Source organism: Amblyomma mixtum, chromosome 2 (assembly GCF_055824585.1).
Source record: "Amblyomma mixtum isolate Tamu chromosome 2, ASM5582458v1, whole genome shotgun sequence".
In the NCBI taxonomy this organism is placed as follows: Eukaryota; Metazoa; Arthropoda; class Arachnida; order Ixodida; family Ixodidae; genus Amblyomma; species Amblyomma mixtum.
In genome coordinates this window covers 254,190,049-254,204,924 of record NC_143013.1, presented here as the reverse complement: position 1 = coordinate 254,204,924, position 14,876 = coordinate 254,190,049, and the positions used below count along the sequence as shown (strand labels likewise).

Sequence of the window (14,876 nt, the reverse complement as noted above, 5' to 3'; positions counted from 1 at the left end):
TATTTATTATATTTCTTTCAAAGCAGAAGCTGATAAAAATAAAAAGAATATATATATATATTACATATTAAACACTGGTATCCTTGGTTATTCTTGGTAATTTCTTGAAATGATCTAATTACTAAACTACCGAAATTGTTCGTCGTTCTAATCATGGCGGATTACAACGCTGTCGGCGACAAGTTTACATCGCCGGGTTTCAGTCCTACAAACTGTATGTCTGACTTCAGGAACTCTCATGCATACATATCGCAGTGCATTAAATGATCTATTTTACAAAATAACTCAGCGCGATGTGGGTTGTGTCTCCGGAAGCTACAGAGAGTTGCTTTTGGGGGGCGTGTTCTGCTAGCTACTGCGTCAAGTTTATGAAAATAAACTTCCGCCTGTTCCAGTTTAGTGTGTTAGATTACTCTGATAGTGGATCTACGTTCATTTGTTTTCATCATATCGTGAACATTCCTTGTGATGGGCTTGCAGGCTTCCTTTTTTCATTATTTTACAGAAAGGCTGTGCATGGCGATTTGCAAGTTTCGGTGTTGCTAAGAGCCTCTTTCTTTTCGCCCTTTCCAGATGTCAAGAATTTGGTTGAAAACTCAGTGAGAATTGATGCCATTCTGAACGAAAGACAGCAGATTGCCAATCTCGCCGACGAAACCAACAACTTGTTGAAGAAAAATGTCTACAAGAACTACATGCAGTTCATTGAAACTGCGAAAGAAATCTCTTGTATCCTATCATGCTTCCTTTATTTTTTTCACACAGGTTTTTTTGTTGCGCGAAAGCTCTCGTACACTGTATGTGCATGTAGAGGATGTCAAGAACTTCATGTGTGCTTACTGTTTTGTAATACCTGCAAGTGAGAGCACTCTTTTTTTTTTTTTTTCACATAACAATTGGTTGCACCTGTGCTCTAGGTGTGCTAAAAGAGAGATTTTACTCTGGGCATAGCTGTTTTTAGTTTTTCGTCTTGATCCTGGCCCTTGAGCCTGTGTATAAAATGTCCCATTCCTTGACGAATCGCCTCGTGAATCCAGACCTGGAGAGTGAGATGTACCAGCTTAGCCACATGCTTACAGAGCAGCAGAACGTCATGCAGTCTCTGCAGGAAGTCTCCATCACAGACAGCAAAGGTGGTGTCATCATCAAAAGCATGTCTGTGCTTGATTGTTACTGATGCTGTCAATTTTCCATCAAGTCACCAGTGCTTCAAAGACTTCTGCATTTTCCTTTATAGTAGTACACTTGCAGTCATGCACAGTTGTAATTGTCAGCTATAGATTCAAGTTGAGATGCCAACATCAAAATGCAATCCTTGTTGCAGTACTCTGCGGCTGCATGTATCATGCTTCTTTGCCGTTGACAAAGGAACTAATACTTTTACCGTTTGGAGTTGTGTGACTGTTGTCTTTGATTAATCATTACTGATTAAATGCAGTATTTGCTATACTGCCTGATCTAGTTTGCAGCTGTGTCCATGCTTATGCTCTTATTCTACTTGTTTTTATTACATATTTCATTTATGCATAGATTTGTTGAAGATCTTCAGATAAAGAAATAATGGATTGGACTGTATTTGGCAGAGAACATTAGTAGTCTGGTCTGCTTTTTTTCTTCTGGCTTTTTGTTTACTGAGATTTTGGTGCACATTAAACAGTCCCAGGTAGGCAAAATTATCCAGAGCCCTCCACTATGGCACGCCTCATTATTACGCACTCCTTCAGCCTTGCACATGAAAACCCTTCAGTCATTATTATTGTTTTTTTGGTTTTCAGGGTCTACGAATAACGTAGCTGCCACTGAGAAGAAAGAGGAGGACCCAAAACGGAGCCTTTCAACGCTTCTGGAAAAAGTCGAAGGTTGCACTGTACGTGGTAGCAATTATTGAGGATGGACGTACAAGAGTTAACGTCCCGTCTGGTTCAAAACATCTGTTGTGGCTTTTTTTTCTCTCCTTCTCGCATGTGCAGCGCCTCCTTGATGTTAAGGACAGGCATATTGTTCGCAGTGGTGAAATGATGGAGGTCAGAGAGGACAACACGGAATGCAAGATCTACCTAGTGTTGCTCTCAGACGGACTGCTCCTCGCCGACTGGCTGCCTCATAGGTAATGGCTGAATTTGCTACCCTGTTACCAGCATCTTATGAGTTCACAGCAATCAGCTTGCTGGTTTTGGCAGAGGCACAGATAACATCAGTTTTCGACAGTTTCCGAATGCAAGCAGGTTTTGTGTCTTTAGGAATGTACTCATTGTTAATTTTAAAATGCACGATAATATAGCGCCATTAGTATTTAGTAGCCTAACCTGAGCATGTCATTAAGCTGCTCTTTTGAAATCAGTACTCTGTGAGGGCCATGGCTCTCATTGCCCAAGCTACCTTTTTACTAATGAAATGAAATCATCATCGCCTTAGTGATAATCATAATTTCACCTGCACCTTTCTGAAATTATATCACTTATAGAGTTTTGTTGGCTTTGTTGTAAATTTTATTAACCCTGCCTGTCATGCTACTACTGTCGTCGTGCTTTCCGTCCATGCAGTCATTGCAAAGTTTACTCTAGCCAACTGAAGCACATAGCAGGGCCTTCAGAAGGTTGGGTTTATTTATAAAGTCAGGTTCACTGTCTTTCTGGCTTTATGAATTTAAGCTCAGTGAGTATACGAGGGGGGACCCAAAAGAAACCGAACTGAGAGCGCCCTGCCATTCGTAGACGTAGTAGAGAGTTCTACCGCTAGATGGGGTTAGTGGAGACCTTCACGAAACAGCTGTGCAGACGACATAAATTTGTAGGCAAACATTTGAGCGTAGTGTTCTGTTTCGCTTGCAGCTATTTTGTTCTGCCTGCGAAATCTTTATGGCGAATTTAAAAGAACAGAGAGTGTGTTTGAAGTTTTGTTTCCTGCTTGAAAAATCCGCAACGGAAGATTACCAAATGTTGCAGCAGGCTTTTAAAGAGTATGCTATGAGCCGCACACAAGTTTTCGAGTGGTTTGGGCGCTTCAAACGCGGTGAGATGAGTGTCGAAGACCATGCTCGTTCTGGGCGTCCTTCAACGTCGTGAAACGATGAAAACGTTGAAAAAATCCGTCAAAAATGAACAAAGATCGTCGTTTCACGATAAACCAAATTTCAGAAGAGATAGGGGTGAGTTGGAACTCTTGTCAGCGAATTTTGACTGAGCAGTTGCAAATGAGACGTGTTTCCGCTAAATTTCTTCCTCGCATTCTCACACAGGATCAAAAGAACATTCGATTAAATTTGAGTAGGGATTTAAAAAAAGAGATTGAAAGTGATCCAAACTTCTTGACCAATGTCATTACAGGTGATGAGAGTCGGTGTTAGGGGTATGACCCAGAAACTAAGCAAGCGCCAAGCCAGTGGAAGTCTCCCAACTCTCCGAGACCAAAAAAAAGCAAGGCAGTTGAAGTCGAATGTGAAGACAATGATCATTGTCTTTTGTGATGTTCGTGTCATTGTGCACCAAGAATTTGTTCGCCCTGGCCAGACTGTCAACCAGCACTTTTATTTGGAAGTTTTAAGACGTCTGCGAGAGGGTGTGCGGAGGAAACGCAAGGAACGTTGGCGATCATGTGACTGGTTCCTTCATCACGACAACGCCCCCGCACACACGGCCTTACGAGTGACCCACTATTTGGCCTCTCGGGGATGGACTGTCGTTCCCCACCCTCCATATTCACCAGACCTAGCCCCGTGCGACTTTTTCTCTTGCCGAGAATGAAGAAAAGTCTAAAAGGGAAGCGTTTTGGTGATGTGGAGGCCGTACAAACAGCTTCGCAAAGGGCACTGCACGATATCAAAATTGAAGAGTTCCAGAGATGCTTCAAAGAGTGGGAAAAAAGACTTGACAAGTGCATCGCATTTCATGGAGAGTACTTTGAAGGTGACTGAAGGAATGTTGCGCAAGAGTTAATAAATAAAGTTTTTATACAAAAAATCCGGTTTCTTTTGGGTCCCCCCTCGTACATTCGGGCCGCAGGTAATCGGAATGCATTACCTGTGACAGGTGGGTGTCATTATGGAAGGAAGTGTTTGTAGCAGACAAACCACGTCTTTCCAGTAGTGGTTTCTTTTTTTGTGTGTGTGTAATGCTTATGAGGAGAGCCCCGTTAAAAAAATTTGGTCATATTGTACATGGACTAGGACTGATAGTAATGAGCTTTCCTATTTCTTTTCATACAGGAGAGGCCCTGTCCAGTATCGGTTCCAAATGCTGTACGAGTTGGACAATCTGGCTGTAGTCAACGTGAAAGAGGACCAAAGTAAGCCCTTATTATTACTGCACCTACATCTCTTACAGTTTATAGCAACAGTCATAAAGTTAACGCATTTTAGCAATGACTTCTACTTTCATATTAGACAGTCTTGCATATGAATCCCTTTTAACCAAGTAAAATTTGTGCATTGGCAAGAAGCAAGCAGTAATGTCATAAGGTAGGAATTAGAATTATCTGAAATTCTCAAGCATTTTTGCAGTGCTTTTGCTAAAATTTTGCAAGACTTTTGTACAAAACCTGATTCTCAAATTCATTGCTTGAAGATTTAAGCTGGTCTTTGATTGCATTCATCTTTAGGTTTTTCGCTCATAATATTTGTGCAGGACGTTTCATGTAATGTAGGCAAAGGGTATAAAGAAAACAACTTCACATTGATATGAAACTTGTGCACTGTTGCTGGCAGGCATGTAGAGTAAACAGCAGTTTATTTCGCCACATCACACTATCTAGTTGGCTAGCTACAATCAATTATTCAACCTTTAAACTGTTGTAGCTACTTAGAAAGTGTTAATTAGAAAGTTAGCTTCAGAAGAAGCCTCAAATGGTTCACTTCCTGCAAATGTAAGTTTATTCTGAATGTTTATTTTATGCCCTGGAGAAAGTGCATGCAAGCAAGAAAGTGCAAGAGAATTTGGTTGTGTGTGCTGCGGCGATGCCGTATCAGTGGCCTGTCAGGATGTGTTGTGAGAAGGGGGATGTTCAAAACACATGGTCCTACTGTGGTAGTTTCCTATTTCTCATGGTTTTTTTCGAAGCACAGAAAGTGTTCTAACAACACTGCTATCGTAACAAAAAAAAACTTCAGCAGTTGCTTTACCAGCGAAAATAAAACTTTGGCAGTTGAGAAGTTGCGTAATGGTGTCACCTTAATTAATTTGGTTTAAGTGCATTAAAAAACTTCCTTTTTGGCTCTAGGCAGTAGTCAACTACATTGTTTCAGTTTAGCACCTGTAATATATGTAAGCTTTTTAACCTTTGGCTTGCCCTATATGTGACATCCTGTATACATATATAGTGCAGCGTATTAAACTTCTCGTTGTTTCATGCATTAAATAAATAAATAAATGAATCAGTTATTTTAGTGGTTGATGATTTGTCGCCGATTTTGACATTACGTCAGCTGAACTTGTGTGTTATGCACTGGTTTATTTTCAGGATCTAAAAACTGCTTCAAAATATTGACATTTCCCCATGCCCGGCAATTCCAGTGTGAAACAGCTGCTGAAAAGGTAAAAGCACCGTAGTCATTTAGGTTGCCTTGTGTGAGCACTTCAGGCTTGCTGTAATGCTCTCCTTAGGGCTTTCCTAGTACTATACGTTTATCCAATTTTGCAGCTGAATTGGAGCACCACTAGATTTTTCATTGGCACATGCCTTTGATGTTTGCAGAGGATCTGGATGGAAGCGATAGAGCAAACAAAGCAAGCCAAGATGGCGGTTGTGACCCTTAAAAGGGAATCGGCCTTACTTGACCCCAAGGGCAGCTTACTGAGCCTTGACAACAACCGTAAGTACATTTGTGCATGTGACGCTACACAGCTGTGCACTGTGAGCTCAGCAGAATGTTCGACTTTAAAAGCAACCTCTGTGAAATCGTTCTTGATTTTGTGGGGCTTCTGTGCTTGTTTTTGTGGGTAGCGAAGTTACATGGAGTGCAGAAATGCATTGACACTTGTGACGCCATGGGTAGAGCAGCAGGGCATGGCATGCGGTACTGGAGCTAAGGGGGTGAGAGCATGGACATTGTTGACATAGTACAACTGTTTTCACACCTTGCGTTTCCAGGCACCAAATGTGCCCATTAAATTTCAGGCATACCTGGAAGTGAATTTATTTGCACTCAAAGACCACCTCTCTTGGCAGGCTTATGTTGGTGAAGGAAGTATGCAAGCACATGCCAGAGCATGCTCCAAAGTTCCATGACCATGCCAGTCAGCCTTGCACATCTTGGGGCTGAAGGGAGGGTTTTATTGTCCTTGCATCTCAGGAAACCTGTTACATGCTTGTAGTGACTGTTATGCACAGTTTTTACCTTCAGCAGGCTTGCAACAGCAGTAACTAAGCACGTTGCTTTGTTACTTCACTTCAGTCAAGTGTTAGGAAAACAAAAATAAAAACAGCAAATGTGAACAAAAGTGCAGGAAGTGGGAAGCCCTCTCCCTGTTCCCTTGATGTGCTGCACTGATTGTTGCTAAAACTGAACCAAGCAGTGTGCAGCACCACACTCTTATAAACTGCATTTCATGTTCAAGTACATTGAAAAAAGGCTACCTCACTACAGCATCAATGCGCTGGAGTGCAATGCTTTCTTTGTTTTGTTCATGCCGAGATTGTGTGCTGCAGCCTTTGACGAAGAAGAAGCCGAGGACCTGTACGAGTGTGAGGGTGGAGCTGTGCTGCCTGAGTGGCTCTCTGAGCTGCCCGAGGACCTAGACGTATGTGTGGCAGAGAGGGACTTTGAGGCAGCCGTCAACTTGGTGCTCAAGACGGAAGAACACTTTGCCCTCTACCCCAATGCCAAGCCACTGGAGGAGATGAAGTGAGCCAGCAGCAGTTCACGCTGTTTTCTGTTTTCAGTGAAATTAACTCTGTGTAAAGCATGAGCTAGGTTTCTGTGCCTAGCCTCTGCATTTACTGAATGACATAGTAGTTAATAATTTATGCGACCATCTTTCTCAGTATGCATCCATGCCGCTTGGAACTCGTGTATATTTTTAGGTCCTGTCTGCTATGAGTAAGGGTGAAAGTCAGTGTTTTTTTCCTCTGAGCAATAATCTGCAAATAGTTAACAAGGCAAGCAGTAATCGTAGCTTCACTTTCAATGTCTCGATCTATGCTGGAAAAGCACTGGTTTATTCAAGAGTCACATCTGCAGAGCCATGAAATTGGTCGAAGGAACACTGCAAATGCATGGAGCACTGAAATGTTTCTTGCTCTTGTTAGAAAGAAATACTGAACTTTCCCTGTCTAACTGCTGGTTTGTTGTTCAGTGAGTGTGTTAGTGAATTAGTCTTGTGCAGCAAACAAGACTGCTTAACAGTACCTTTTGCTGGGCTAGTTTTTGAACACAAAACAAGACTGCTCTTTGCTCTAATGTTTGTTGACTACTCTCAATCTGCGGGTGAAAAGTAGTGTGATGTATGTACCAGATTTCAATCGTGCATTGAAATCAGATCTTTTAGATTTATTTTTGGAGCTGCAGGAAAAGCTTACCAGCTTTGTGGTGTGCTTTACGCAAACGACCAAATTATCTTATTCCTCTAAATTTGGGCTTTCTAAATGGTGCATATCGTGTGAACGAATTGCTTTGATGTTTTTAAAACACTCGCGTCATTTGTTCCCCAGGCCACGCATCGACTACCGTGTGAAGCACTTGGTCGACGTGTTGACCAATGAACTGCATGTCTCACCGGGCCGCTCACTCCAGGGTGGGCCGCGGGCAGCACGTCGCGCTGTCAGCCTGCTCATAAAGCTGGGGAAGTCTTCACAGGTGAGACTCAGTGGCATCATTCGCATCTTTAATAAAGTGTGCGCCAGTCCCATACTGTCAGCAATAATGCCTGTCAAAGGCACGTAAGTGGCAAGCTTTCATAGTAATGTCAGTACAATAACGCTGTCATATACAACAGCCTGGGTAATTTTTAAAATTTTTCGTCCTAACAAATTTTGGTATCCCCATGGATAACCATAGAACCATGGCCTTTCTCATTTTACTGGGCTCCCCATTTCTGTGAACTAATTCGTGCTATGTATGAGGCTTGTTAAATTGAGGTTTGACTCGAATAAAATAAAAATCTTCCTCTACATGTGTAAATTTTTCTTCGTGTACACAGGATGGCTGAAGTGCAGCGCAGACTGTCCCGTAAATTTATATCGAGTCAAGTTGACTGTGCTTTAAAAGAGCAGTTCAGCTAGACTGAAATTATGTGGTGCCCTTCACGACTGCTTAGCACCTCCATTCCTGTAAAGCAGTAGAGAACAATAGGCTCACCATCACTTTTACGAACTGCCTGATTAGTAATGCGAGCTGTGAGCTTCCTTTTGCTCGTTCCAAAAGCCTTGTGACCCTGCGATTTAATTGCACCTGCCGTGCTCCATGCTCTTTCCCTCGCAGGCCTGTGAGCTGTTCCTGAAGCACCGCAGTGCCATCCTGAAGTACTCCATGCGCCAGCAGAAGATGGAAGGTGCCACTGCCCCGTACATCAAGAAGCTGTGCGAGCTGTTCTTCACCAGCATGGTGGAGACAGGCCAGGAGTTCAGCCAGGCATTCAGCAGCAACAACAGCTGTGCCTCCTGTGAGCAGTGGAGATTGCATTATAGGAGCTTTACTGTACACTTGCGGAGAGGAGGGCTGTGGTGTAAAAATACAACGGTGGGGAGAGAATATTGCGGTGGTGGCATTCAAAAAGAGCTATGAAAGCTGTTCTCTGAAGGAAGTAAATATGATGGCGATGATTTGCATAGATTTGGTGATGATTTGCGTCGATTTCATGCAAGTTTGGTGTTCCCAGAACTTGCAGAGCAGGCTCTCTTTTTTTTTGCTTATTGTGATATTTCAGAGAAGAATGTGCCGCCATACTTTTCTTTTTCTAGGCTGCTTATAAATTGCACCTTTTTTTTTCTCTCTCTCTTTATATGTGCAGCTTTTGTCGTATGGGCCAAGGACCAGCTCCAGAACTTCGTCAAGCTCTTCTCGAACCATGTGTTCACGACACAAGTTTCTCTCTCGGTGGCAACAGAGTGCATCCTGGCTGTTCGGACCCACTGCGAGCGGGTGAGTGACAGCAGAGAGTACATTCTGGCAGTTATCATTTCTAAATGCGTGAGCTTGCTATCAGATACCATGGCTGAGAGCACATAGTGTTGTCCTTTGCTTGGAGCCGATTTTCACTTTGTTGGTTCTAGCAGACTGGTGCTAGCAGAGCTGTGCAAAAAGTGAACTTTGGAGCGCTGTTGTTTTGGGGAAGTGACTTGACTAATTTGTTGCCAGATAATGTGTAGCATGTTGTGTTATGAGAGGGGCAGTTCTCACCACACCACAATGGGTTTCCTGCATCCTTGTGAAGCAGTCATCAATTACGCATGCCACGTCCTCAGCTATTCCACCTTTGCATCAGCTAAATATTAAAAGAAACAAGTGTTCTTCCCTTTTTACTAGTGATAAGAAGTGTAAATTGCTCACTGCTTTGCTATTCTCAAAATTGTGCAATTAGTTACTGGAGAATTTTTTCTCGCTCAGCTGAATTCTCATCGTATTTAATGCAAACGACAGGACGAAGGAAAAGACGAAACAGGGCACACACCTTGTCAACCATTTCACGTTTTTATCGATTGTAAACCATGTTTCCATGGCATAGGAATCATAGACAAAAGTAAGCGAAAAAAGACTTGTGAAACATTGGAGGTGTTAGGTTACGTCTGCGCAGGCCTGTGGATGTATATATGCATGGTTCAACCTTCAATAAATAAGTTGTCAGTAATGCCTGTGTGCATCTTAATCCTTTCCTTCGTCCTGTCGTTTGCACCAAATGAGATTAATGTGCTGTCAGAACACCAACTAGCCCAACGGTTAACTCTTTTGAATGCATAATACCAGCTGATTTAATGCAAGCTGTCGGCTCTCAGTTTCTTTAGGTAGCACATAGATTAAATTATAATCAATGTTAGCAGTGGATTAAGTTCACTTATGTAAATCAGATTAGGACATCTGGTAGTTACCTGCATTTTAGGAACGACTTCAGTCAGCCTGAACTGTCTTCCTGCTTTACCTTCTTCTTGTAAAGCTGTGGGAGATAGGTCTGGACCTGTCCTTTTTCCTGGAGAAGCTCCTCAAGAATGATGTCGAGCGCATCATATCAGATTCAAGAGACAAGGCGCTGGAGGCTATCAAACTGAGAGCGGCCGAGGACCGCTGGCGACCACAGAACCTCTACAATAAGTGAGCCACCACCGTATCTTTATTTTTTTGTGCATGTTAGAAAACAGAGTTGATGCAATCTAGTGTCTTAGGCTCTAGTGTTCAGGTGAACATGAAGAAAAATTATTGAAAATGTAGTGTTATAATTTACAAAACAGCTTCCAGTGGTAGTACTGCATGGAAAGGTAGTAAATTGAGCCCGTATATATTGAGCCCAGATATATCAAATTATTAGCTATATTGAACAGAGTGTATCTCCTTGAAAATCCTGTGTAAAAGCCATTCTTTTTATGTGTGCAACGTTGAAAGCACTCCAACAGGAAAGTAGCCCCCCTGGCACTGAGTGCATTACACTGGCATGTGTGGTCAGCTGGGAAGCTGTTTGGTATAAATCATGTTCTGCTGGAGGCGATGCCGATGCTTTGTGGTGTGTCCTTGCAGGGCAGGCTTACAGAAGCTGATTGATGACATGAACAACCTTGGAGTCTCAAACATCTCGTCGTACGTCTACGGTAGGCCTCTGCTTTCACGATTAGCATTTTGCCATTTGGGGTTTGTTGGAGATTAGGTTTTTCAAAGGTTGCGTTTTGTTCAGATTAAATTTACATTATATATTCAACAAAAACTGCCACAAGTGCAACTCTTAAGCTGCATAGTTGTGCAACCAGGAGTAATTCTGGGACAGCTTTCCAAAGCAACAACCATTATAGCTCCTTGCACAAATGTGTTGTTGAGAAACTTTACAGCATGAAATAGAATTCAGGCAAATGCTGTAACTTTGCCCTGTGGTGCCATGCAAATAACTTTTTATCTGATGCAGATAACTGGGTTTTGTTAGCTTTAATGCACATCTTTGCACAGTTACAAGTTGCTGTAAAAGTAATTAACATTCCGTAAATGGACTTTTGTGCTTTTGTCATTGTTGGTTGCATGTCGCAATTCTTTTTGTGGTAGATGTATGCACTCTTCTGTTCCGGCAGCCTTCTGAGCTTTAAAACCACTAGAAGTGTCGCATATTTGGATAAAAAGCTATTTGTCTGATCTGTGCATTTCCTTGTACACCGCTTCAAGAAGGTTAACAATAATTGAACTGAGTGTATGTATATATATGTGGTAGGAAAACGCCTGATTTAAGTCATTCTTTTTCACATGGAGGACTGAAACTAAAAAAAAACTGCTTGCTTTCACAGAAGCTTTGCAGGAAAGAAGCAATGCATTCATTTGTTATAACCTCATTATTTACTTTCACTTCGCAGGTACTCATTAGTGTATGTAAAATTTAGCTATGTCATATAGTTCTCACATTTAGAGATTTAAATTCATGTGAAACCAGAGGCCAACCACAGCAGTACAAAAGAAGTTTCTGAGAAAGCTGTATAGCTTTCCTTTGTAGCCGTATGGCTGCGCTCGGGTGGATGCAAATGAGTAATTACTCCCTTATTATAAAAGATCTAGAACTTACAAACACGAAGCTCTCTAAATATTTGGTTAATCTGCCCTTTCCACATGGCCGCTCTGCGCATGCGTGCTTCTCCTCTTCTGCCCTCTCCCAAGCTCCACTGGTTGAAAACAAGCCACCAGCTTCTAGTACCCATGCGCAGGTTATGCTGTCGACAGGTGCAAGCAGTAGATGGCAGATGCTATCAAGCATGCACCTGCCACTTCTCATGAGTAGCTGGCCCCTCGTGGAAGCAGACCATGCCTGCATCGCCCACGTGCATTTATTTTCAACAAGTTTTGTGGGTAGCAGATGAATGTTTGTCCTCTCACGGTGGCCGCCACATCTTGTGAAAAGGGCGGGTTGGTACAGTGATGCACTGACTCCAGAAGTGTTTGCAAAGCAGTCTGCATGTGGCGTGATAATGAATGTTTCACTTTTGACCTTGTGCCCAGAGAAACATGCCATCGCACCTTTATCTTGTTATATCACGCCAGTAGAGGTTACAGGCCGTAGTGAGCACTATGGCTCTGACCAAAGTGTGGAGTCAGGCGTTCGTCGTTCTTCCAGACGAGTGCTGGGTGTCCCTGTCATCCAACACGGTGTCCTTCTGCAAGACTTTCCTCAATCTCCTCGATGACCTGCTCAAGCTGCACATGCCTGTCACGCGAGTCCTTATCCTGGAGTCCCTGGCCGCCACCTTCCGTGCACACTTGCGCCACGTGGATGCCTCCCTCGCCAACAAGAGTTTCAAGTCGGATGTAAGAGAGCGTCTGGTTTTAACCTGGTTTTAATGTGCCACGGGCACAGAGCTGCCAAGTTGTACCTGATGTTGCGCCAGTTATTTTTGCTCGCTTACGATTAGCCACAGCAGAGTAGTGCGCTTTATTTTTTTAGAGCGGATCTCTTAGCAGCCTGTTCTGCATTCTGCGTCTTAGTTGTCGGCGTAGTTGGCGTAACACGCCACCTGCCAGTCATGGCGTGAAAATATGTGAAAAGCTGTGCTCAAATTTCGCATTACCCGGCCATTGTAATCATCTGGCAATCTTTCGTTTTAACATATTGGAAGTTATAACTGCGATTTTACGGTTGGATACTTGGTGGGTAGCTTGAATTTTCATGCCCGACGCTTACCACGCTGCTGGCAGATCTTGAAAAAAAAGTCTTGATTCCAAGAATGGATCTGAAACCGCTCCATGCCTCTTCAGTAATGGAAACAGTGAGATTTTTTCTTATTTGCGCAGGCCTTGTAAACAACTGCCATGAGCTTTGTTCCGAAATCTTTCATATTTCAAAGCGGATTGAACTTGTGTGCATGTTCTGATATTACTGCACTATAATGATCAGTGCACGATGAACACTGCTTGTGCTTACATGTAAATGTAAATTCAATGGCAGCACACAAGCATAACCTCCGCCCATGAACCCTTGCAACTCGCGTGCATTGAAACTACCTTGAAGGACCGTGTGGGGCATGGACTGCTTTGGAAAATGTTCTACCCCTTTGAAAACAGGTGCCGCTGATCCAAAAGAATGCAAGTTTCCTGCTGGAGACATTACTGGAAGTTGCCGAGAAGAAGTGCGACGCCAAGCTGCCTCACCTCTCCGGCTTCTGGAATGAGCTGCGCCAGGAATTTGCCTCGTGCATGTCGCCAAAGAGTGCCAGCAACAAGGGCATCACAAAGTATCCCGCGGTTGCATTTATTTGACACTGCAGGCTCGCCTCCACTTACAAAGGCTGTCCAGACCAAGAGTGGCTTACCGTTATTTATTTGCTTCAAAGAATAAAAACTTATTTATGAAGTTCCTTGAACGTTGCTGGCGTTCATCTACTTGGAACAACCTCACCATGAATTTTTCTGTGCCAATGTAGCCAAGGTGGCTTACAGGTTGTCAGCCATTTTAAGTGAAGGAAAAAGGCCTCTCCGATTCATCTTCACTTACTCCTGCCTCATACCAGCCACAGCGAACCTATCTGAACACGCCTTTGTCTCACACTCATTTTCTGCCATCTTTAAATGGCATTCCATTTCCCTTAACTTTTATAAAATAAATAAATGTAGGACACCACATTTTTACATTGTAACTTGCATAGTAGTTTATAGTGTAAAAGCTTGGGCCCTATTAGCGCAGGTTCAAGAGGGTCTAAACTTTTCCTGTTCAAGGGTTGTGTTATGTGCATTCAGTTTTGAGCGTTGTGTGCATTCATTAAGATCAGCCAGTCTTCTCTGGACACCATTTGTGAAACTTGAGCTCATCGCCTCCATTGTAATTGACAAGAAAAACAGTTATTGCACATTGCCATAAGGAAACTATCGTGCGTGATGAAGAATGCGATTTTAAAGTCTATGTCAAATATTTTTAACCTACACCACATTGAACAGGTAGCGAATTTGCCTAGTATCCTACATTGTAGAAGGACTCGAAAGTCAGTGTTGAGAAAAATATTTCCAACAATAAAAGGACGATTCTGATAGTAACTGTAAAGTGAAATAAATATTTTATATCAAAAAATATTTTTCAAATTCATGAAGTTTTGGCAGCATTATATGGGTTCATACCAGTTACCTGTTCCTCAGTTTGCATGTCCCATCCAAGTTCATTTTCTTGGTTTCACTTGGGATATCATCTCTCATTTCAGCCGCTGTGGTGGCTCAGTGGTTACGGTGCTCGGCTGCCGACCCAAAAGACGCGGGTTCCATCCTGGCCGCGGCGGTCGCATTTCAATGGAGGCGAAATGCAAGGGGCCCCGTGTACTATGCAATGTCAGTGAATGTTAAAGAACCCCAGGTGGTCAAAATTTTCCGGAGCCCTCCACTAAGGTGTCCCTCATAGCCTCAGTCGCTTTGAGACAAACCCCCAATAAACCCAACTCTCATTTGTTTCAGAATCTACACTACTTTCAGCCTCCAAATGTTTCTATCATTTCATTTTGCATCGCTTGTCGCACTACATTTGATCTCATTGAAAGAATTTTCTATCATTTCATTTTCCATCGCTTGTTGCACTACATTTGATCTCATTGAAAGAATTTTCCTTAGCCTCCTTCCTACAAGTCCTTTCTCGTCATTGCTGTGACAAACGGACATGCAAAGACAGCACTGGAATCTCGCGAAGTACAGAGTGGTGATGAGAAGCATGAACTGATCTTTGAGACTTGCAGAAGACTTACTAAGGTCATTTTCATTGCTTTTAAGTTTTCACTAGCCAGATTTTGAAATA

At 42.8% G+C, this 14,876-nt stretch overlaps 1 protein-coding gene across 1 annotated transcript; it reads left to right on the top strand.

The window, feature by feature from the left end:
* Nucleotides 1–148: 148 nt before the first annotated feature.
* Exo84 (exocyst complex component Exo84) lies at nucleotides 149–13,461 on the top strand. Its single transcript, XM_089573561.1, has 16 exons — nucleotides 149–214; nucleotides 574–729; nucleotides 1,038–1,133; nucleotides 1,776–1,867; nucleotides 1,971–2,107; nucleotides 4,205–4,284; nucleotides 5,455–5,528; nucleotides 5,689–5,806; nucleotides 6,643–6,838; nucleotides 7,645–7,789; nucleotides 8,414–8,594; nucleotides 8,943–9,073; nucleotides 10,083–10,237; nucleotides 10,658–10,728; nucleotides 12,225–12,415; nucleotides 13,169–13,461. The coding sequence occupies exons 1-16, from the start codon at nucleotides 154–156 to the stop codon at nucleotides 13,361–13,363; spliced, it is 2,079 nt and encodes a 692-aa protein (XP_089429687.1). The 5' UTR covers nucleotides 149–153; the 3' UTR covers nucleotides 13,364–13,461.
* The last annotated feature ends 1,415 nt before the right edge of the window (nucleotides 13,462–14,876 follow it).